The sequence below is a fragment of the Chelon labrosus genome (assembly GCF_963514085.1).
Source record: "Chelon labrosus genome assembly, chromosome: 21".
Lineage (NCBI taxonomy): Eukaryota > Metazoa > Chordata > Actinopteri > Mugiliformes > Mugilidae > Chelon > Chelon labrosus.
The window spans coordinates 15,326,103-15,351,544 of record NC_140354.1 but is presented as its reverse complement, the minus strand read 5'-3'; the positions used below and the strand labels follow the sequence as shown (position 1 = coordinate 15,351,544).

Sequence of the window (25,442 nt, the reverse complement as noted above, 5' to 3'; positions counted from 1 at the left end):
GTGCTGACTAAAGAACCTACATTTCACGCTCCACAGAGCCTGCACCCACTTGGATCACCTTGTTGCGCACATACATAGCAGACACACAGGGAGATGGTAATTGGGACGTCTATATGTGTGTGTGTGTGTGTGACAAAACAACATTTGCTTTTTACACCCTTCACTCCACGACATCAAGGGCTTGTACCCAATTTCGTGGCTATCTCGGCAATCAAAGACAAACACAAACACTCCCGCCCCTCCTCCAATTCAAAGAGGCAGAGCAGAGCAGCAAAGCGACAGAAAGAGGGATGGAGAGAGGAAAAGCACTTCGAAAGAGGGAGGCCGGTGTTTGAATACAGGCCTCGACAAGGCTCTCAGAAAAGAAAAGGGAGGCGAATGAAAGGGGAGCGGGACCTCGCAGAGACGCTCTCCTAAGACCTGAACCGAGTGTATGTGTTTACTCAGCCAGCTAATAACTCTGTACAGGGGGCACGGCCTTACCCTACACACCACACACACACGATCAAGTGGAACGGGACGAGACGTCAGTTCCAATTGCGACTCATTTTGAAGGTCTGAATGAATCTCATTCGCCGTCCCTCCAAACCCAGCGGCAAGTGTGGGCTGCCGTTAGCCAACTTCCAGTGGGACAGAGAGGCTTAGCCTAACTCCCTATTCTTTAATTGTCCACACAGAGGCATTGCAGAGTGTGACTGGCTTTAGAATGATCGGTGTGAGGAGATTAGGAGTGTACACACAGACCCCACTCAGCTGTGGGCCTTGTGTGACAACGTGCGCCTGTGTTTACGTGCATTAATCTACAGTATATGTTGATTTAACTGCCTGGACTCCCTGACCCCTTTACAATTAATGCATGCACGTGCAAGCGCACTCATGCTTCGGCCTATTCACAAATGCGGAAACAAACAGTGAAACAACAGAGGAATGGAAGAGCAGAAGCTCAGACAGGCACCTACATCTTCATTACGTTCCACTCGGCTAAACATTTACAGGCTTACCGAGGATGGAGACCTTGCTGAGGAACTCTTCATACATCTTTCTCTTTCTCAGCGTGCTACCCTGTAAAACAAACAGAGGAAACGCATTAACCACGGTGAGTGTCATTAGTGCAAAACATTGTGATCAGCGTTATTAATCAGGGGGCCTTGCTTTCAAAAAATATATTACACATTGCAGGGAATATACACTCACCAGTAGGCCAGTAGGTACACTAGCTAAAAACAAATAGGGATGCACCGAAATGAAAATTCTTGGCTGAAACCGAAAATGGAGATGTTTGGATTTCAGGTGATAAATTAAACCTGACTTTGCAGATGCGCACCTCTTGAAATTTCAGCATCACACGTTTTGCAAATCGCTATCAGTGGGTCTTTATATATTTATATAATACTTATATAATACGACCTGTTTCGGCCGTGTTGTTTCGGCGATAAAAGTCTTTCGGCCGAAAACCGAAAATGCAGTTTTGGGCCATTTTCGGCTGAAAACTACAAATGAATGCATTCAAATATGACAGTCGTCCACTGGTGGCAATTCGGCTGCAAGATTATGCTGGAGTATGTAGTCAGTGGTGCTGTTAAACTGTGTTAAATTAAACACAAATGTGTTTCTGTTATTAAGCCCAGCCCATTAACTACAACTGGATTCCCCAAATAACAGAAACATGTGTTGGTACAACGTGAAACGATTCGACGGTGATACAAACCACAGCCTCCAAAATGAAAGCGCAGTCAGATCAACAGCTCTCTTGGTTATTCTAAACAAATAAAGTGCAGGACGGCTACATTAGATCAAATTTGTTTTCACTAGCGTACCTAATGAAGTTGCTGGTGAGTGTGTTTTCTGTCCTCTTATATCTGGCAACAGTCAAAGAAGTAGAAACCACTAGAAAACTTTTAAAATACTTAAAACAATAACTACTTTTGAGTGCACATCCTGGAAGAGACAAACTGTGAATGACTTTCAACATTTTCTAAGATGATTATCTGTATGTATTACACTTTTCTTCGGTGCACGTCACTCATTCGCTAGTCATGGTTGTTCAACTTAATGGCTACAACTGACATTTACGGTGAACTCAAAATGTAACATATGGGCACTGCCATACTATTACATAAAAAAAATGAAGCTTCACAGCGGGAAAGCCTGTGATTAATATATCGCAGTTCACGGGGTCACGCTTTCGGAGGTGTGTATGAAATACGTTTGTTGGTGTGTGGCCCACCCCACCCACACGGAAGGGGACTTTCCCCTCTCTGCCTCCACCGTGGAAATCAGGTGAGTCCTGACAAGTCTAGACCCAGAGGACCCCTTCTCTAACTGCGTTTCTGCTCCGCTGCGGCGAATCGCTCAGAAGCGGCGGGAACATGAAACGGGGGAAAGCGCGAGTGACGAGAGACGATCCTGTCCGCCCTGTGTCTGCCTTTGCATATGGAAATGATATATTGAGGCTTGGGGTGTCTTTAGTGCATAAGTGCCTGAGTCCCGCTGCTGCCTCTAATTTCATATAATTTCACATTTTGTCTTAAAAGGGGAGAAAACGTTCCCAAGTGAGTCAATGTCAAACTCAAAATCGTAAACAACTTGATTAAAGGAATTCTAGCCTGCACTGCCTCCCTCCTGGATAAATGATTCGAGTGTGTGTCTGTGTGAGCGCCGTCGTCGGTGTGTGTGTGTGTGTGTGCAGTCTGTTTTTAGTTCTGCCACTTATGCTTTGCTGCCGTCTCTGCAGAGACGAAACTCGCTCATTAAGCGAGCAAACGCCGTTGCACAAGTACGCTCCATCTCCGAGACAGTCGCACACCTTCAAACGCACGCGTACTTCACCTTCTGCAGAGATGTTGAATTGGCCTTCTGATTTAATAGCCTCCCCGTAGAGCTCCTTAGACAGGCTAGCTGAGCTTAAAGGCTTACCACGACTACATAGCATTACATTATACAGCAGGTCTGATTTATGCAACTGCACTAAGAAGGGCTGGGTGGGCCAGAGTAATGTCACCAACGTAGGGGTTCACTGGAGTGGATGGAATGAAAACAATACTTCTGTAAATTTCTAATTCTGAAATTTTTTGATCTTTCTTTTTTTCATGTGTCCCTATCCATCCTGTCTACTTGGGAGGGCCCCAGCACATGTTTCGCGTATAAATCTCTCCAACTCCTGTTGGCCCTGACGTGTTCGCTCCTCCCGTGGTTAAAGATGAACCAGCCTCCGTGTCTGCTCACTGTCTTCGAGCTTGAATCATCAAAGATCTGAGGTGTGGAGCGAAGCCAGACTAAACCAACTGTACCTAACGCCCCATCTCCATCACCCTTCATCTCCGTCCAACGTGAAACACGTACACCCCCGCAACCCCCGCAAACACCTCATATCTCGGTGTCATTCCTCCTCGTTTCCTCGTGTCTTGTGTTCTGTTTGTTGACAGTGGTCTGCCAGTTGTTCCTTAATGGCTTCGTCTGAAGCTGTGCGTGTTTAAATACCAAGATGACACAACAAGGTGGGTATTGTGTGACTGGCAGCAACACAATGGAAAGAGTGTGTCTGTCGCAGGGAATGCTATTACATTGTTTGCTCAACGTACTCGCGAGATAAAGAGCGCAGCGGGGCGGGCGGTCGGGCGGGGTCGGGCTTGAAGGGGCGCCTTGACTTTTCACACGATAAGATCACTGACATGATGTTCATGCATAAATTGTGTCATCATCACGCTGACTGGGTGAGTTTGCTTCAAGGCTAGTGTTGATGTCTCTGATGATGCCATGTGCATGTGTCATAGTGTTTTTGCCGCCGGGTACGAGGCAAGCTGCGGCTACGGGAAAGATTATCTGCATATACAGTCTTAAAAGGTCCTTGAATATGACTGGAATATAACTAATATCAATTAACCTTTTAAATGATTGTCTAAAATAGTTCTCCGAGGAGTCACTCTCTACAACTATACAAGGAATTCTTAGATCAACTGAAATCCAGGTTCATCCCGAAGAGCAAAAGTTTATATAGAGGCTCCATAATCTGTTGAAATGGGATCAATCACTGAGACCGACTATGAAATTACACTTAATTTACACCATTTAAAGCACACTTAATCATTTTAAAATTTGGAGACTCAGCAGAGGAGGAGGACAGGAGAGCAGATGTGAAAACAATGATACTTATGGCAATAGCGGCGTACCTTCCGAGCTCCCGACTAACCAGCAGCAGACACAAGAACTCAGCATAATGTTTACTGGGAAACGCACACACACACCACGCTCACACACATATTTACACACAGAGAGAATGCTCATTGTGTTGGCCTGCGACGTTGCCAGAATACCACACTTTGTAAAAACAGCTTTACAAATCATTGACAGCAATAATTAACTTCAGGTTCGCATAATTGAATTCTGTTTCACCCCACCCCCCCCCTCCCCTCTCCCTCCCCTCTCCCCCTCATCCTCCTCCTGCTGCTGCCGCCGCTGCTGCTTCTGGAAGGAACGAAGGAATGGGAGAGCTGCAGGGAGAGAGAGAATCCTCTCATGAGAAAGGTTACCAGGACAGACTGTGCCCTGAGTTTAACTATGCGCTTAAGGTGACATGAGTGCCGGGCAGGCCGGTGCCAACTTTACACTGAGCTGAAAGGGCTGAAAACAGACCTTCTGGCATATCGGTGGGTTCAAACATTTTGACACTGGAAAGAATTTTCACTCCTGGCGACGGCTTAGATGCACACAGGAGTTTGAAAGGTTAATTAGAGTCTGTCTAATTAATTTGGAATAACATGTTCGGAACATTTAAAGAGGTATTTAACCATGCAATGAGTCTCTCTCTCACACAGTAATTAGTTATTGTAAGAGCAGCGAAACTGTGTGTGTGTGTGTGTGTGTGCGAGTGAATATGACAGCCAGGGCAGAGCACCTTGTGTTTCCAGTTTAAACATTTAGACATTCCTGCTAGATAAGCTCCTGCAAGGGGAAGTGTGTGCACAGACATTAGAATCTACCCTTTCTCTTCCCTACGCCCTCGCTCTCTGCCCTCCTCGTGCTTGTCTCGCACTTCTTCGCCTAAGAAGAGGTCGAGAAAGACATTAAAATGGGAGTGAATGTGTGTTTATGTGCGCCAAAGTACAAAAATGAAAGCAACTCTTGTAAGTGTTGGAGGAGTCTTAAGCGGCTGAGTGGGAGAATATGTTAGAAGTGAAGTATTATGGATGACCACACTTATTTCTGTATTGTGTCACAGCGTGGCTGCCGTTGGTGTATCTCTTTAAGGCTTAAGAGTTTCCATTTTACTGCGCAACCTGTAAGGGGATTGTTAAATGTGGTTTAGCTTCTGCTTAATAATGGGAAGAGTAAAGAGGTCAGCTGCTTTGAGTGGCACCATGTCTTTTTTTGGTAGTTTTGGAGGAATAATTGGCGGACCCTAACGCCGTAGCCTGAAACGTAACTATGCGTCGTGGTGACCCAGACTGCAAGAGCTGTGATTGGTCTTTTTGGTAGTAGCGTATTTCCGCCTCAGTATTTTCAGCTGCTTGTCCATCCCCACAGTTTTCAAATCAATTGTTTTGGATCAGTAAAGATGGAACACATCGAGGAAAGGTTAACTGAGGAGGTTCGGAAATACAAACATAGGAGTAGGAGATCCCCTTTCCATCTCGCCATCAGTTTAGGGGTCCTTGGCCTGGAAAACGTTCAAGACCCCTGCTCTAGAAAACGGTAATCGACTACTTTCTTTGCCTGGAAGGAAATTGCGCCTAAAATCGCCGGTCCGTTCCAACCACGTTGCTACAGAATGATAAGCTTGGGCTGGCGCGTGTGCTGAGAGCTTGTGCTCGCCGTTACCACAGAGTAATCTGTCAGCGCGTTGAATTTCGTACCATGAGGATGCGCCGGTAGCTGTCTCGGTCAATTCCCCACAGCTTGAGATCAGTCTTGGCCTTGACGGTGGCAGCCCTAGGAGTCCCGTAGATCAGGGCCAGCTCTCCGAAGCTACCTCCTTCTCCAATACTGGTCACCCACTCGCCATTTACGTACACCTGCAAGCAGAACAAAAAAAAAAGTCATGGATGAGATCTGATAAGCTTATAAGCATGTATATTTCTGAAGAATACCAATAATTGCTGGGTGGACTGCGAAGGGACACCTTCTCCAAGCTTTGTCCTTCCCCCTCTCCCAATCCTCAGTTTGATATGGTCACTAGGCTTGTCCTTAAGTATTTGATCCCCTCTAAGCTCTCAAATGAGACCCTCTAAAAGGCCCTAGATCCCCCCTGTCTTTCAGTCAATCCCTTTTATTCCCTTTGTCTTGTCTTGCTACGAGGATTGCCTGTGATTTGGGAGTGAAGGAGGTCAGAGAGCTGTGTCAAACATTGTGGTTATATTCTCACATCCAAAATACATACACAAACTCTCTTGTGCTTGGTCACTTAATTGCACATGCACACTCTATCCACAGTAGCCCAGCCACTATAGCCCCACAGACAATATAACCTCAGTGAAATTCATTCAGGATGTCTCTGGGGCCGTTACGGTTTCACTTGCCGACACACTATCCACTATCTTGTTGACTTAATAACACTGAGAGAAAGGAGGGAATGAGATGGAAGGAGGAAGGGAGGGTTTATCCCTCCGGTGGCTGTTGTGAATTGCCAGAATTGTTGCAAGCCATTATTCAGGTTCAGAGTAGACCACAGGGGACTCATCCTTCACTATAAACTGGGAGGGCTTCAAAGAGAAGCAGAGAGCCCGGCTACAGTTACGTCAAGCCTCGAAGAACAATTATACGACTGTTGCAAAAGTGTTACATCACAGAATACAGGTTAGTAGTATTTTTTATTTTTTTTTGTCGCTGCAGTTTCCCAGTCCAGTCTCCAGGTATCTCCTAACCTGTGAGCCTTTGTTTGGACTTCAGTGCTGTACATGCGATCCCACACAAGAACTTTCATGCATGTCCTGTTCTAATGCGCAGAAAAGACTTGCAGAAAAGGTGGTACATAAAGCCTGGGATTGATTACTGTAAAGAAAAAGACATGGGACTATTCAGCTCTTCAACAACGTATGCCGTCGGGATGTGTCTGGGGTCGTAACGGATAGAGGGGTGCACTGAATATTCCACGAGTTAATATCAAATGCAAACTGTGTGTGCCTGGTGGTAATTAAGAGGCAATGAATTAAAGTACTGGAAGGTGGCTCAACAGTTTGTTTCTCTGGGCATGCCTTTAGGCTGTGTAAGTTTGTGAGAGCGAGGTTCTGTCTGTCTTTGTAGTTTGTCTGTTTGGCAGGTAATATTTCTATTCATTCCCAAATGTCATATTCACTTGACTAAGTTATCTCTTGACTTCTCAAAACTCACAAAATCCAGATATCTCTGATTAAAGAATACGTAATATTTAATTACAACCTGCTTTTTTTTTTTTCTCCATAAAAGATCATCATGCATTTTGGAATGGAAGCTTTAATTTCTTTTGTGGTGCACCCATATAAATACAGGCCCATGTCTGCAAGTGAATAGATTTGTGCGCAGACATGCAGGGGTGTTTACATTAGTGGCAGCGGTTGTCAGCTTTCAGGCAGTTTATGGGACGCTGGCAGATTTACACCCCCGCCTAATGAGAGACATCTCCACACTTTAATAACCTCGGCACTGATCTTGAAGCAGTTTAGCGCCTGGGCTGTGGCTGGGAGGCAGCAGCTGTCTGTGGAGATAGAGTGGTGCGTGGCGGGGTGAGGTGAAGGAGACACAGATGAGCGTGGGTTTTGGGTAGGGTTGAGGTCGGGGATAGGAGTCTTCCCATAAATTGGGGTGCAGGGTGACAGAGATTCACTAGTGGCTACCCAGATAAAACCACAGAACGAACTGGAGGTAAAAGAAAGGGACACTGCAACTGCCACTGATTATGGAAAGATAATAAAGGGGAGAATAAATATAAAATACAAGCCCAGGATATGTTATGGCTACAAGAATTAAAATCTACGCAGGTCTAAGTCAAGGTTACAAAAGTTAGAGAGTGTTATAAGGACCAACTTGAGGCAAAACAGGCTTTACTCTTTGTCATGCTTGTTGGAGAAAAGTTAGGGTTAAACTGTCTCCTGCTCTGACATTTTTCCATTAATGGATTTGCTCTCTTGTATTTAAGCTAAATATACTCTAGAACACCCACATGACTAGTCATAGCTCATCACACTTCCCCAGGAATCTAGAAATAGGTTCCATTACTTATCGAATCACACATGCAAGGCACTATCTGAAACAATGCAAGTGACCTCAGCAAAAGTTAGATGTTACGGAGTCTTTCTATCAAGGCACCATCTTTGCTATCTCCACACTTCCCCCTTTGTGGTTGTGTTGGCCAACACTATTGGCAAGTTCAGCCAAGCTTGCCAACCTGCTTCGCTCCTCTTACCCACCGTGTCCGTGCTCACTGTTGTAAGCTGATAAGGACACTTCCTGTTTAACTTTCCATCAGCTCCTGTTTTATCTCTCCACTTAACTCTATCGCTCTGTGTCAGGCTTGCTAAGACAAAAGATCTTCTCAGTCTGGGTGCCTTCACAGAGCGTTGGACTCTATAGCGCCATGTTCAGATTGTCATCAGAGTGGAACCGAACTTTAAAGGGAAGAAAACAAGGGGGCAAACCTACAACCTGCCCATTGTTAGAGGGAAATATTGTCGCCACATGAGTGGAGAAGGCTGGGGTTTCAACCTGGTCACAGTCTTTTTATAGATTGAAAACAGGTTAATAAAGGACAATTCTGGCATACTGCATACTGGAATCCCTTTTGTGTTGATCTATTTAGTTCATAACTAGAAAAAACAATCTAAAAATTAGGACAAAAATCTAAATTTATGACAAAAAGTTTCACTTACGTCCACTTCACCTTGGTCGATCACATAAAAGTTGTCACCTTCATCACCTGGAAAATAGAGAGGAGAAAACACAGGAATTTGTGTGAGCAGAAACAAAACACCTGGGTATATAAACCTACCAGATGGCTAACTTTTCCTATTACATCCAGCCCTTGCTCAAGCTCTCAATGGAAGATTTTTAAACCATTAAAGGTGTCCAGTGATGTTAACTTATAAACAGCGTGTATTCTCGAATTTGATCCTGCGAAAAAAGTAAATGCTATTTTTGAGCATTTCAGCATTCTTTATTTCTATGCTTACAAGCGTATATCGGCGGAACAGCACGGCTCCATTGGTAGAACTGAATATTGCATCATTCACCCATGTGCATAAGGTCAAAATCTCAGGAATTACAAGATTCTGGTCTTGGTATTATTTTTCTTTGTGTCTTTAAATGTCTTAGGGCCTGTATGCTTCAGGGCACACCCATTGTCAAAAAGTGCAACTGTCCCATCCACAATATAATTTTCACTGATCCGACCAATATCTTAAAGGGTAACTGCCGTTTTTTCACAACCGTTCACAGGTTAGTAGGTCAATCCACAGACCCCGGATGATGATAACAGGTAACTCCGGACTCAATGGGGAATAGCACTAGCGTATCATAACAAAATATTGGTGAAATGAACGAGTTTCCCACCAGATAATGCGTTATTTAGAGGCTGCGTTTCGGTGCCCCAATCACTCCCATTATATATGGATATATGCATATAGAGTGATATATAATCTTCCGAAGGACTAAAAATGACACCAAAGTTATATGGGTGAGTAAACAATCATATTTTATGCCAGAAATAAGGTCCAGGTTGTAAAAAACGGTAGTTCCCCTTTAATTGGGCTTTCCCTGGAAGAAAGTTGCAGCAACGTCACTGCAAATTCTTGTGCTCGCATAAGTTAACAACGGAGAAAAAAAAGGGCACCTGAGCATGAAAAACTGCAACCACTCAGTATGACGTAAAGGTACACAACTACAAACATCGGCTCCATTTGTTCTGTTGCGTATATTATAGAATATGATATGCCATTTTTCCAAGGCTTGCAACTGAAATTGTTGTCTGGTCTGATTACTGGGTCCCTGTTGTGCTGGGCTTTCAAAGCGAACCCTTGAAGCGAGTCATGGAATCTGGTTGGTTGATGCCTGTTAAAAGCATTTAGTCTGGAGATAAGGCTGAAAAATGGGAAGTGTTCCTTTAATTACGCTATCCATTACATAGGGGAAATTATTAAAAAGGACTGACAGCCTCATGCACGAGCACATGCGACTCTTTGCCTGTAGCTACCTCTTACAATAAGATATGAATGCGCTTCATTCAGAGGTACAAGTGAGTAGTGATGCATGGGTCTAGATGACAAGTTTGCATGTGCTTGCATCTCGTAGGCACCAAGCAAGGGCGTGTATGACTGCATGTGTGTATGTGCGTTCTCGTGTGTGTCTGTTCACCTGAAGAGTTGAAAAGGCTGAGAGCGCTTTGTGAGTAAAGTTCACAGGAGTTCACACGGCTAATTAATAGTGAGTGGAGAGGGCTCGTTAATCACACCGCTCTATTTGTCACACAAAACGCTCCTTGTCTATCGGAAGGTCTGTCCCGGTGCAGACCCTAAACCCACACACACACACATACACACATACCCAACCTGCTGCAACCTGGCCCTCCGCTATCTCCCTCTCTCTGTCTCTGCCTTTCCCTCTTTCATCTCATCTATCGCTCTTTCAATTCCCTCTCACTGTGTCTTTCTTTTCTTCTACTCTTCCTGTCTTTTATCACTTTGCTGCCTGGCCCTTTGTTTCGTGCCTTTCCAATCCCCCTGTGCCTAAGAGTGCAGGCAAATATTTGACCAGAACTTGCACACACACACATGCACACACACACATCTTGTTTCAACACATGCTAATTGTTATACACACCGTTAAGGTTCTCTAGTTGGACCCGGTGCACCGTCTTTCAAAATGGAATCCAGGCCGGAATATTTTTCATCCATGCATTTTCATTCGTTATATACAAAGTTGGGTCATAGTGGCAACTCATTTTGGTTCAGGGGCCACATACAGCCCAGTTTGATGTCAAGGGGGCTGGACCAATAACACGAGAGCATATTTACCTATAAATAACAACACAACTGGACATTTCTTAAGAAAAAGAAGTGCAATTTCTGTTTAGTTCTAGGGCTCAGTCGTTATGTCCACAACTAAATCTACGTGAATCCTTGGAAGAGCCAAGGATGCCCTAGCCTGACGCAGACCGCAAGACCTATGATTGGTTCGCTTGGTAGTAGCGTGTTTCCGCTTTAGTATTTCAGACAGCTTCTACATCTCCACAATTATCGAATTGATTGTTTTGGATCAATAATGATGGAACACATTGAGGAAAGGTTAACTGAGGAGGTTCGGAGATACAAACGTATGACTCGTCGGCTACGTGCGTCAGTTACGGAAAATCCTACAAGTCAGCGAAAGCACACTTCCAGACTTATGAACCGTTTTTAACCTGAAGCTATTACCACCCTGAATTTTGCACTAAAAGCCCATCCTCTTAGGGCAATTCATTTATTCTGTGGATTTAAATATATATTAAAATGCAATAAAACATAATTTCACTCCTGATGAATACGTCGGCACCGAGCGCATGTTTAAAATGGACATGTGAGCAAGTGAAACGATTTTATCTCATTGTAAAATTCTACTTATTTATTAATATATATTTGCATATAGTTCATTGCACAAAAGACAATTTGCATGACATGAGTAAATTCCCTGTTTGTTTAAATACCACTCAAGCCTCACAGTCGATAACTCCTAGCCGTGTCTAAATAGTGTGTGAGTGGCCAGTAGCAGGGTTGGATTCTTGAAACTGTACAGTAGTCCAGACATTAGCAATGACATCAGCGCTGTGTATAGTGCATAACACACCCTATAGTGTATATAACAATGGCTTGCCTGGGAGAGGGCCCCTGCAAAGTTAGCTTGCTAGAGTTATTATCACCAAATTAGGACTGATATATTCCTGCACGCTCTTAAGAGTAGGTGGGAGAGACAGCGCGACTGTGTGTCTTAGCACCAACAGTTTTCCTTCACTAAGTGTCCATACCATAGTGTGTCAGTGAGGCTTGGTCCATATGTGTAAACTATGTGATTTAGTGCAGGTGTGGACATAGCATTATCTGTGAGAGGGAGTTTTGTCTGTGCGAATGTGTGTTCTTAAGTGTTGTAAATATGTGATTAAATATGTCTGTGTCTGTGTTTGATAGGAGTTTGAGTGAGGGAGCGCTGGAAAAATATAGTCTAGCCCTGCAAAGCCTGTGTTCCTTCAAAGTCCGGGGATGGCTAGAGTGAAGGTTTTGGGCCGAGGAGAGGGACCTGACATCTGGTGCAGACTGCGGGGAATGTGTGAGCGGTGCAATTAGAGGGAAAGGAAGGGAACATGTGGTAGGACAAAATAGCAGTGACAGTGCAATGGGTGTATTCTCTGGTATAAAGACACCAGTGGCAAGACATTCAATTTAATGTAAGTGATGATCTTCATTAAATCTTTCAATATCAGTCTTCAATATTGGCAGTTTCCCCCTTGCAGTTTATCAGTTCTTAAATTTTGTGATTATGAATATATATTTGTATGTTAGCCTTGTTTTTACCTAAAAAGATGGCCACTGGATTGGGTTGGACACGCTTTTGTCTTTCTAACTGCTTTAATTCTTTGTAGCATAGATTCAACAAGGCACTGGAAACATTTCTCGGAGAGTTTGGTCCATATTGACATGATAGTATATTAGATCATGCATCGTGCAAATGCTGACTGGTGGAGTTCATATGAGAACGGTGAACTCATGTGTCATGTGTCACTCAGACACCAGTCTGAGCTTTAGTTTAGCTTTGTGACAAGGCGCATTATCCTGCAGGAAGAAGTCCCCAGAAGATGGTCACACTGTGGTCATAAAGGGATGGACATGGACAGCAACAATACTGAGACAGGCTTTGGCATTCAAACAATACTCATTTCGTACTAAGGGGCCCAGAGTGTGCCAAGAAAACATCCGACACACCATTTCAATACCCCCACAAGCCTGAACCATTGATACAAGACAGGATGGACTCATGCTTACATATTGTTCTTGTCAAATTCTGAGCCTATCATCTGAATGTCCTAGCAGAAATTGAGATTCATGACACCAATGAATGGTTTTCCAATCGTCTATCGTCCAATATTGTTGAGAATTGTAACTTGGCCATTGAGCGTAGTGCTACTACTAATACAATTTGCTGTACAGTTCCTCCATGGCCAATTTGTAGTTTTTCACCTTAAATGGGATCTACTGTTTTTTTTACAAGCTGGACCTTATATCTGGCATAGAATACGATCGTCTACTCACCCACATAACTTTTGTGTTATTTGTAGTCGTGCGGAAGATATTTAGATCTGCATATATCCATATAGTGGTAGTGAATGGGGCACCGAAACGCAGTCTCTAAATAATGCATTATGTGCCACAAAACTCGCTACTGCTAGTTTTTTGCAACATGGCTGAATATTTTTCCGATTCTGAGGTTGTGGACGAACCATAGCAGTAGCAAATTACAGGTAAACAAGCCGACTGTCGCGGGTGTGTGCGGCGCTCAGAGATGACATTATCCAGGTCAGAAGACATCATCCGGGGTCTGTAGGTGAATCTACAGACCCCGGATGATGGCAACAGGTAACTCCGGACTCAACGGGAATAGCACTAACAAAATATTTGTGAAATTAATGAGTTGCGTGACAGATAATGCGTTATTTAGAGGCTGCATTTCGGTGCCCCAGTCACTCCCACTATACGGATATACGCAGATCTAAATATCTCCCCAACGACTACAAATTACACAAAAGTTATATGTAAACGATGATATTTTTTGCCAAAAATAAGGTCCTGGTTGTAAAAAACAGTAGTTCTCCTTTAATAAAATAGAAAATACAAACCTTGCTGGATAACAGTTTCCCCTGCGATGTGGGTGACCGGGAACATGGCATCAAATATGTCACTGGAGAAGAAAATAAAGAGAGAAAAGAAAAGGAAAGAAGGAGGGACAAGGTCATTACCTGCATACTTGGTGTAATTGCACATTATCCCACATTTTTTCTGAATTGTGTACTCAGTCTTATAAACAAATATACAATGCACGTACAAGAATGTTTCATGAGGGAGTGGCATTATGGAACAGAGAGCAACCATCATCACGGTGATAACTCTATCAACTTGTAGGCCAAAGAGACAACTGGGATGAAACTCACACAGAAACTTGCACAAAACACATCTATCTCAATGTGTACACAGCAGATTTCCTCATCCACATCTAATCAAACACCCACTATCCCCAAGTGGGACCATACTAAATAGCACATGTAAGCCAGTGAGATATATCACCATCCTTTTCTGACATTAGCACTAACACAACTCTATTACTAACAGCCTAAACCGTGACGTTTACATATTATCATCAGATCTCAGTATAAAAAATTACAGGCACTTTCTCAACCTGTTTACATCATCCAGGTACTGTGCACGGGCTTAAATATGACTGTGTTGTTTCAGACCATGACCAAAGTTTCAATCTTCCTTTAGAGGTGCAGAGAAAACAAACACAACCATTGCTGTGCGTAAGTACTTAATTTCAGTTTGAGCCCAGCAGGGAAAGCGCCTGTTAGACTGTTGCTAATCGGGCTGTTTAAATGCATGAAGCCTCAGAAGATTAGAGTTCCACTACCGGGGATGTGTTGGGACAAGAGAAACCTAAGTATCCTTCCTCTCCTCCTCTCTGCCCGCCTCACACCTTCAGGGTATATTTATCTATCTAATCAGCTGCATACCACCCGTCTTATAGAGAAATATAGAAAAAACAATAAAAGAGGGTCAGGCATATCAAAGGCATACAAGACCTGCTGAGTGAATGGGGGCAAGTCTGAGCCTGTTCTCAGATATGAGCGTGTTTTTGTGCGCGAACGGCGAGAGTGTGGGAGCGAGCCTGTGTGCATCTGAGCACACGCTGTCTATTAGACACACACACACACGTGTTAGTGCAAAAATAATGTGTGGGTGTTGAGTAAGTGTGTGAATAAGGCTGTGCAGCAATTACAAATGAAAAGGCTTACCCAGCCAAACACAACCAACTCGCAGCACACCACAGGCATAAAAGCGCTGCATTTCATGAACCTCGTGAGTAAAAAAACTGTAGGTCAACAGATGTTGAGGAAAGATCTGAAGATGTTATTGAGCGGTTTGGAAGTGAACGGACCCGGCTGGAGTTTGTTTATGTGACACCGAATAAAAAAGCAGACTTAAGAAGGTGGATTCGGGCCAAGTACACCCACAGGTAGGCCCTGGTCGATGCAGCTGGCCACTGACTCACAAATACTCGAGGACACGCGTTATAGACACACGCACGCGCACAAAAACAACACTCTTTGAAGTGTACAAGCATAAGCCGATAGATGCATGCAATACAGACTAATGACGCAGCGCTGGGCATGCAAACACTGCACTCGGCTGTGCGTGTCGGCACACTCATGCATTTGAAACGCAACAACATACGAATACACAAGCATTTTTGATGGCAACTTGCACTCTGGCGTTCTGATACGACACGCAAGCCCAAAGGCTTTGATGGTGATTAGTCAGAGCAACATCTGCAGGAGTGCCCGTTACTCTCCACACATCTGTGACCACCTGTGCTTGGCATGCCGTCTGTTTATTCAGGGAGCTCCAGCGCAGTTGGTTTCATGTCACGTATAACAAATAGTGTGCGGTTTGTGAAAATAATTACTTAAGCGAAACGCAAAGTTCAACGGCGTAGATCGTCGTATTCATAAGTAGGAACGGTTTAACTTGTGGGAAGAAAAAAAAAAAAAACACGCACATACACGTGGTGTGCATCCTTGCGTGCGATGATTGACTACGCTACGTCAGCAAAGCGGGACGCTCAAGACTGGGCAACGTAGCGGATCAAAGACTTGTGTTCAGGTAATTACACTTGACCACCTCTCTCGTTCCAAGCCCCGCCTTTCTCCGTCCATTCACTATCAGTGAGCACAACAAAGATGCTTATGCGGGTAATTACTTCCCCTTGTCCCTACCTGTCTCTCTTTCCCTTCTTTATGCCCAGCTTCCTCCATGTCTGTCCCAGATCACTCTTTCTCTTCCTCTCCCTTCTCAATTACATCTTTCTCCCCTCTAATTCCCCCTTGCTGCCCCACTCAGATCTCCCATCTCGTGGTCTATCACCCCCACTCCGAATGTCCCAGATGAAGTGATTAATCTTGTCCTTTCCGCTACCTGTAGCCCCTCTGACCTCATGAAAGGCCAGAGCAACCCCACCAACAATGGATGTGCTGTTCTGACAGGGGCAGATAGAAAGGAAAGAGAGAGAGAGCGGGAGAGAGACCCTGCAGACCATGAGGGGGGCTAGGAAGTTCACCTCCACCCTAGGGAAGGAGATAACGTTTCGTAATGGTTGAAATATGCAGAAATACGTCTCCGCGTATCTGCACACAGATGCTCCCTCCCGACACAGATAAAATACACATGTACATCCATCAGGCACAACATTATGACCACCTTCCTAATATTGTGTAGGGTCACCCTTGTGCCTCCGAGACAGTTGTGACTCATCAGAGAACGGACATGGGCCTTTTGAGGGTGTCCTGTGGTGTCTGGTAACAGAATGCTGTTAGTGGCGGCCTTTGGGTCCTATAGGTCCCACAGATACTTCATCAGTTTTGGATCGAGTGAATTTGGAGGCCAGGTCAACACCTTGTGCTGTTCTTCATGTTTTTTTTTGTTGTCGTTAGGGTTAGGGTTAGGGTTAACCCTACTGCTGCCATCAAGATTGTCATTGCTATGGGGTGGGGGTGCCTGGTCTGGTCTAGGTGGGTGGTACATGTCTAAGTATCATCCACACGAATGCCAGGTCCAAATGTTTCCCAGCAGAACGCTGGATTGTCAAAATATGGTTCAATGTTATTAAAAGAAAAAAGCGAAGATTCATGCTTGTATATCCCTAAATATCACACTCTTCTTGGTGACATTATTTTGATCTTATGTTCCCAGGAACATCCCAGTATCAACTCTGTTATAACCTACATTGAGTCAAAGTAGTGTATTAGAGGTGAAGCCAAAAGCTGGAGATAGAACTGATATGAAAAAAAGACAATTAGACAGAAGAGACACCTTTCAGTGCATTGTGTTGTGCTCGTCGTGAAAATAAAGTCACATAAACAATACCAGAATAAAATGATGCTATTTGTACAATGCAGGGAGTGTGTGTATACATACGTGTTCGTGTGCATTTGTGTGGGAATGATAGGAAAAGTTTACATGCCCTTTCACTCTCTCGCAGACACATGCCCACAACAGCGCAGCCACAGCCTATTATTGTTCTCAAACCCCCATAAAAAGTGGTTAGCTTGGGGGTTTTCAGTCATTAATTTAATAAAACCAGGCTTGCTTGTTGTAGCTGGACTGCTTGTTGTTCCTCCAGGTTTGGCGATGACGGCCTGCCTCTATCGCTTCACGTCGGCCCTCCCTCTTAATCGCTCCCGCAGCACAGCTGTTTATTTGTTCAGCAGCAGACATCTTATCTTTTACATTACTACATCAACACACAGCACTGCCATTATGCCATTAACACCAAAGCGATCTTTAACAGCACGGCGTGCCGCCATGTCTTTGTGTTTCTTAATGGGCCGAAGAATGTTGAGTTACACAAGTCCTTGATGGGGAGCCCATCCAGAGTGCTTACACTGTCTGGGTGTTGCAATACCCAAAATAATCTAATAACTGCACCGCATACGGGATCTTCCCAAGGCTCCGAGTTGTGTCTCAGCTTGGCAGCAATGTACCACTGGTTTGGTTGGTACAGCATTCATGCCAGAAGTGCTTGAAGGATTAATTTTCACTACCACAGTTGATAGTAACTCAGACTGCTGATTCTGGCAAACCAGAACAGTAGTCTTTGTTTTGCAAGTCTAAACAATTCCACAATATAAATGATGGCCTGAGGACAACGAATGTACACTCAGTTTGTAAAATAAATGAGTGTCATAGACTAACAATGAGGAAATGAGGCCTCGCCAACACATGAGAAATCCTGTATATAATTTAAGCTGCATACTTACATGTAATCTACCCAGAATTAAAAGCTCTGGGAAGACTTCAGGGATGCCCATTCTCTACAACATTAAGTGGCAGGTCTCGCTATGTACAACACATTTAAAATAACCGACTCTTGCGCGGCCGCTTCCCAAGGAAAGTCACAAATATGCGCACGCAAACATAAATTTAAGATTTTCGCTGAGGACTGCGGTAAACGGAAAGGTTCGCCTTGTCACCCCAAGTGAGCTGGAGAGCAGCTTTATGGGACTGACTAATAGGTGCGCAGTTTAATGTGCGGCGTTTAAAGTTAAGCACAGCTAGCCAGAGTTGTTCACATGGAACAACCAACTCACCCCCTTTGAGCTTTGTTCGCCCGGCATTACGTTTGCAATTACATAAACAGGTTAATAAGTACACGGACGAATCCGCACATACCACAGATAAAAGGTAATGGTATGACAGAGTGAGTGAGGGAATGGGAATGATTGTAAAAATCATTCAAGGAAGATGTTTAAGACATAAAAACTCTTAGAAAGTGCCCTCATTCCCCAGCATGAAAAATATAAAGACCACCTGCTACCTATTATTTACCCACTAACTAGATTTTTTGCTAATGCTGTACAAAAAGAGGACTGACGTATAAACAAATGATTATGTAGACTATTGAATATTTCCCCATGTAATGTTTTAACAAGGTCCTACTGTTTGTCTGGGCTGGTGTGAACAACCACGTAGCACAGAGGTGGTCCCAGGAGCGTACAGGTGGACATAATAGTTTACAGCTCGTGGCAATAACCACTAAGTGGTGGTCAACAGTGTGGGACGAGAGACAGCGCCAATGCCAGGCAAGGAGAAAGAGAATCTCTACCCCTCTAAAACTAACAAGGCCTTTTCATAGTCAGCCGTTGGATTTGGTCCCCCAGTTCTCCAAAAAACCCCAGGTCCGATAAACACCCTAAGGTCCAAAACACACTCGCTGTTCTTTCGCTTTGCCCTGTTCTATTAAACACTGAAGACTTTGTAAAAGCCTTAATAGAGTTTAAGAGTGCAATGGAGTGATATTTTTTGTCTCAAAGATCTAATAGGGGCGAACGTTCCCCTACGTGGAGGTCTCGAGGGGTTCGGTTAGTGCGCGATTAAATGTTGGAAGTTGTATTTGAAACCAACAGAGGGCAGAGAGCATGCCGTGTTAAAACCACACACCTGGCCCTGGTGGGTTTATAAGGGGTGTAAACCTGGGTGCATCCTGTTGCCTTGAAGTGTAGACGCGCGTCTCAGAAGGTGTGCGCCGCAGGAGCACGGCACCTGAGGGCCAATCTAGTTATGCCGGTGATCTGTGTGACCTGCAGGATTCTGCGAAACCCATTTATGCTAATTGCAGTGATCGGACCACCCAAGAGAAAGACAGTCTGAGAAAGAAAAAAGAAAAGGTGATTTACAGTTACTAAATAAGAGGTTTTCTTTAGGGATACATTGAATATTCGGGCGAAAATGGCCCAAAAGTGCATTTTCGGTTTTCGGCCGAAATACTTTTATCACCGAAACAACACGGCCGAAACAGGATGTTGTGATGACGCAAGCAAAAACCGCAGCCAGCATGGGCATGTCTGCCGTGTGGACGTATTTCAATATATTTATATACTGAAATTTCAAGAAAGAATTTCTCCCTGAAAAGAATTTCTCCATGTGGGGTTTAATTTATCACCTGAAATCCAAATAGTTTTCTTAGAACCAATCACAACTTTGATGGTGCCCAAGTACCCTTGCGGTGCATGCTGCTCCCCAAATGTTGTTTTCATGTCCCATATCCAATCTTTTACTGACAGTACAGATGAAATATGAGCTGCACATCCATATCACTTCATAGTAGTCCAGTAGCGCAGCATAGCCAGACTAAATTCATAACAGAATTTGAGTGTTAAGTGTGTTACAACCGCAACCAATACCAACCAACACAACCAACCAGAGCAACAAATTACATGACGTATCCTTCTTGACAAACGGCTCTGATTCAGTCACGTCCAAAACAAACCTGAGAGTTTTCATTACAAATAGACTTTTACAGGTACTTTGGAAAACTCCCTCCACGTCAGCAAATTATCCCTGGCACCGGATAAAAGCCTTTCCACGTTCCCTTACTTAATCTCATACCTTCCATCTTTGCTGTCCACCGCCGCACTTGTCTCACTTTGTTAAAAAAAAAAAAAAACTCCAACGTAATTAAACATACCTGCTTATCTCTAAGGTGTTGCTCCCTGACAATGATGTGATAATACGTCTATAAACCGTTGCTGATAGAAAATGAAGCATGCTTTTACAAGTGCAATACTCAAAAAAAAAAAGAATTTGAAATGGTGAAATTTGACAAACTGCAGCTTTTCCAGTTTGATAATCACAATGAAACCCTAACTCTAACCCTAACCTCAGTTATCACGTATAATATCAGGCTGAACTACCACTGAACCGGCACTGGCACCTTGGACCCTGCTCCCCTGCCAACGCCAACTTCACGAGAGGCCAATCTACCCCATATCTACAGTAGCACCAGCAATTTCCTCCCACTGTGTTGTCTGTGGCATGACAATGGGATCGTTTGTAGGGAGAAAATCAGAATATTTCCTTGGGGGAAAAAAAAACGTTAAAAAGCATCCAACTGATGAAGTAAATACCAGACCGCTTTAGGCCTCCTACCAGTCTGAGCTTAATGAACTCCTTGGTTACACTTGTTTTTTTTAATAAACAAACAAGCAGATAAACACACACATACTCACACACATGCACGTGCTCTAAAAAAAGCTATTTTACTACAGTTTCCAACTGTTTTAACAGCCGGCCGGGATAATGATGTGAGAGGTGTTCAATCCCATTCCTCTGGTGTGACTACTGCTTGAAACACAAACACGTTGGCATCGGCGAGGTGTGAGCCAAAGGGGGGAAAAGGGCCAGTCTGAGGAAGAATGAGAATGAGGGAGCACCTGATAGGAGGATATGAGAAATAAGGGTGATTTGCTACAAGAAGAAAACATCAATCTCCTATAGTATGTCTAATTTTAAAGATTGGTGCTGGATTGAGCATAGACTGTATACAAATATGGACAATGCGTCACCACTTGCTTGTATTAGCCAAACTGACGCTAGTTTCCCAGCTATACGGGTGCCGCCATCTTGCAACTTTGGAGCCAGAGTCTCCACAGTACGGTCTGAGAGTGGATCCACATTATCGATGACCTGACCACACTTCCATCAGACTCACTCGGGTTTTCGTTTAATTAACACTACGCTCTGCTCTACCTCCATCAGTTACAAGGAAATGTCGGATTACACACTGTACTAATTTAAAATTATTTTTACAACTCTCACAGTCCCACGGGTCCGCTTCACGGAGCAGTTGGCATGGCAACTGGTAGTTGCCATTATGTCACATCACGTATCTATAGCGTCAAACAGCTAACTAAAATGAAACTTACCCCAAAAAAAAATAATTACAATTGAACATGCATAAACATTATATTAACTACCTAAAATGACAGAAATCATCCTTGATATGATATTCGACGTGTATTTTAGCGTTTTAGTCCCATCCACTAGCATGGAGGAGGCGGAGCTTACGACCTATACCGCAGCCAGTCACCAGGGGGAGCTCTACTTGCTTTGGCTTCACGTTTGAGGAGCAGTTCCGCCGACCACCGTTCTATCTGTCTATGGGACTGAGGGATAAAAATAAAATATGACTCACACAATCAGCGAAACGTCAGACAACACTGTGACATGGGTAGCGGCTCCCTCCTTCCACTTTTAATGGGCGTTCGCGTGCATTACATGTGACAAGGCTGTTTTACAGGCACAACACACACCACCTGCTGATGCAGCCATGATGTCAGCCAAAAAACATCACAAACATGTCCAACCCTGCTGCCTCTCCCCTGCTTTTCTTTCCCTTTCTCTCCTTCCGTCCTTGTACTTTCTCAGTATAGCGACTAGTGCGCTGTTGCCAAACCTTTACTAAAACGTATTTTTGCTCTGCTTATTTTAAATCACCCCCGCCGTGCTCTCGGCCTGCATCGCTTTTTTCAGTACTTGTGGATTTTCACACTTTCCTAATGCCCCTTTTATCTGTTGTTCTTTGCCCCAGGACAGGAAAAAGTGAGCTCTTCCTCCACTTAAAGAGTAAAAGGGTCAGGCTGAATCAGGCGCTGACAGGACTAAGCCTCTACCTCTCTGATGTGTCTACAGGGGAAGTGTCGCTGGAATGAGGGAAAAAAGAGACAAGGGGAGACACACTGCAGTCCTAATCTATAATGCAGAGTCTGAAAAGATGTAATACCAATGAATGCGCACAAATGTACTGTTTACAAAGATAAAACACCCCTATACATTACACACAGATGGCAATAGCTGTGCCTCACACACACACACACACGTATCCTGACACGTTGCTCAACATCACAAGGCATGCCGCTGTCCCGCGGGCATGTCTTTTCCTCTCTCCTCCGCCCTAACCCTCCCTCCCTCATTCCCACCTCGCAAGAAGACAAGAACTGGAACAAGATAAGTGTTTGAGAAGGGGAACGGGACACAAATTGTCCTTTGTTGGGGGTTTAAACGTGAGAGGTGTTTACACAACACGGCACACGGTACATGGGCGCTCAAACACATATATACACGGTGAAGCTGAGACGGAGAGGAAACTCTGAAAATCCCCCAAGGCCTGTGGAGGGGGGGGGGGGGGGTAAATGAGCTGAAGACTACATGACAGAAATGAAGGAGGACTCCCCTGTAGAACTGCTAAGGGCTAACACTGAATATAATGCTTGCGTGGATGTGTGTTTAAAACCTCATCAACCATCATGAGCAGTGAGGTAATGGTGCACTGGGTGCATGTAGTAGAGAGAAATAGCTGACATTCACTAGATGACATATGACTGACGTAAGACGCTCCCCGCTGTAAAAAGACAGCTTCACTATTCTCGGAAACTGCAGACCAGAACAAAGTTGAGCAACGTACAATTACACATTGTATACATTGGTGTCCATGGAATGATAATTAAAATCAAACAAATAATTTTCACGCATTGAACAGACCCAGATGAAGGCCACGAGCGGAAAAGCGTCGGCTCCATACACTACAAGTGCTGCTAGAGACCCTTCACGCATTGAATTTCCACAGAGATGTAAATCAATAGAAACGCTGCAATATGAAGACAATTAATCGTGCAGCCGCAACAACCCTCTTGAAAGCTGAGTTAGTCAATGCACAGTGGATTACAGCATCAGTCTAGTGACTTTTAAAGGGAACTATAACCCAAAGGCCAAGTCGTTCTGCGACGGCCTGAAAATCAGCAACACAAACTGAATGAGATCTCTCATAACGGTGCTTATCAAGCACGGAAACGGCTTGAGCACCTCCAATCTAAATAAATCTCAAACAGAGTGACACCATCAAACCAACAAGGAGGTCATGGGAGAATTAACACGCTATAACAAGACTGTTGTCTGTGCCTGTGCACTGGAACCTATCGCGGTAGCATAGACAAAGCAGACGGGATGTATACAATAGGAGGCCATGGGCCAAGCAAGGCTATTCTGCAAGGCGCTAGGCTGCTCTGGCCCCGGCTAAATGCGCGGTGGTCAGTGTGTGGGTTGTACTTTGGGCCTGGCTGAGCAATAAAGGCACTGAAGGGTTGCAGGGACATCACGTCCCTCACGCTGGCTAGGAAGTTGCTGTCGTTTACCCTACATATCCATTCACATGAAATAAAACGTGACACGTCGGAAATGACCTGAATATCCTAATGAGCACACGACTGCACAAACACAGGTGCCTCAGTCTGAAAGTGGTGTTCATAACACTTTATTTGGACTTGCTCCTAATGGCCTCCACTATCATAGCAGTAAATGTATTTCTGATGGCCGTTTGGTTTGGAGAGACTGAGGTGAGATGATTTACTACCTTTTCCACTTTGGAGATTTGCTCAAGTTCAGATTAAAAACAGGAGCCAGTTGTGTAGTTTTTCTTTTCAGTTTACAGCAGAAAGAAACCTCTTTTTTGATCATTTATGTAAATCGCGTCTTGCACAGCATCTGCACACACGTACTGCATGTGCATGCGAACACACATCTACATACACGGCGCACAAACCCACACGAAACAAACACACACTCGCACTGATAGTACAAGCAGCCGAAACGGCAGAAATGAATCATAGCAAGGTGGAAAACAGCCCCTGCTCGGACTCTGGGGTGCATTTCTGGAGCGAGAGCACAAAACACAGCGCGCTACAGCGATCCACTCAATAACAGCACTACATTTGTCACTGCTTTCTGAAGAACCTGATTGAGAAATGAATAAAGAGAAGGAAAGAGAAAGATGACAGAGGCGGAAGAGGCAGCGGGGGACAGGTTGAAACACAGCAGAGGGGTATGAGAGAGGACAAAGGTTTCCAGCTATCTGTGCAGTTGAGTGTGTATGCAACTCTGTGTTTGTGCATACGTGTGCGCACTTGCTGACGTGCATGTCTGAGCACTAGCACTAGCATGCAAACGTGCAACCTGGCTGATATGAAGCTCCTACTGATGATATGTCTGTGTGTGCATGGGCGTAAAGGTGAAACAGCCTCGGCTGAAGCAAGGATGTGATTTTCTGGAGGGGCCGAGAGCGTTGGCCCGTTAGTTGGCGGCGGGGATGGTCGAGGTTCAGTCAGGCCTGCAGCTCTCCTGTGGTGAGTGACCTCATCGCCTGGCCCCTGGTATTGTGGCAGCAGCACAAAGCCATGCAGGGGACAGAGAGAGAAGAGGAGGAGGAGGAGGGGGGGAGACTGCTGGATGTGAGCGTGGATGTAGATGTGAATGAGCGAGGCAGGAAGGAGAAAAAAGGAAGGAGAGAAAAAGCAGTAAATTCTAAAAAAGGGGGGAAAAGAAGACCACCGGGCTCTCGGAAGCAAAAGAAAAAAAAAGGACGAGGAAACAAAAAGAGTCAAACAGGGGATCAGGGGACAGGAAGCACAAACAACACAAACCTGCTAATTTGTTAATGCTTCAAATTGACGTTACTGCACACCCCGCCATAAAATACGAATCATAGACACAGTCAAACATCCTCACGCCTCTACCACCTGAACACACATCACACATCGGGCCCTCTCAATGACGGGGAGAAGACCATAAAGACAAAACACACACTACAGAGACTGCAGGATGCTTCCTCAATAGTCGTCCTTAATTCACAAGAAAGAGACATAAGGCTGGGGGAACACACACATATATAGCCATCCTCTCAGCGCTATTACGTCCTGTTTACCCTGCGCGGTTTCAGGCTGCAGGGATTCGCCTAAATCTAGCGTGTAGGCCCACACAACAACATATGTCTGTTTAGTTCATTACAAGAACAAATGAGGCTGTGCAGAAGAAGTGATAGTTAATACCTGTTCTTATCTGAGTGTGGCAAAA

At 44.4% G+C, this 25,442-nt stretch overlaps 1 protein-coding gene across 2 annotated transcripts in view; it reads right to left on the bottom strand.

Annotated features, from left to right (window-relative positions):
• Nucleotides 1-25,442, bottom strand: part of prkar1b (protein kinase, cAMP-dependent, regulatory, type I, beta) — a 66,038-nt gene that overhangs the window by 12,253 nt on the left and 28,343 nt on the right. For both annotated transcript variants that reach the window (XM_084571083.1, XM_084571084.1), the window contains exons 5-8: nt 13,829-13,890; nt 8,841-8,887; nt 5,853-6,011; nt 1,002-1,062 (exon numbers count right to left, since the gene is read on the bottom strand). In XM_084571083.1, the coding sequence (XP_084427209.1) occupies nt 1,002-1,062; nt 5,853-6,011; nt 8,841-8,887; nt 13,829-13,890 (329 nt within the window). The remainder of the gene's footprint in view (nt 1-1,001; nt 1,063-5,852; nt 6,012-8,840; nt 8,888-13,828; nt 13,891-25,442) is intronic.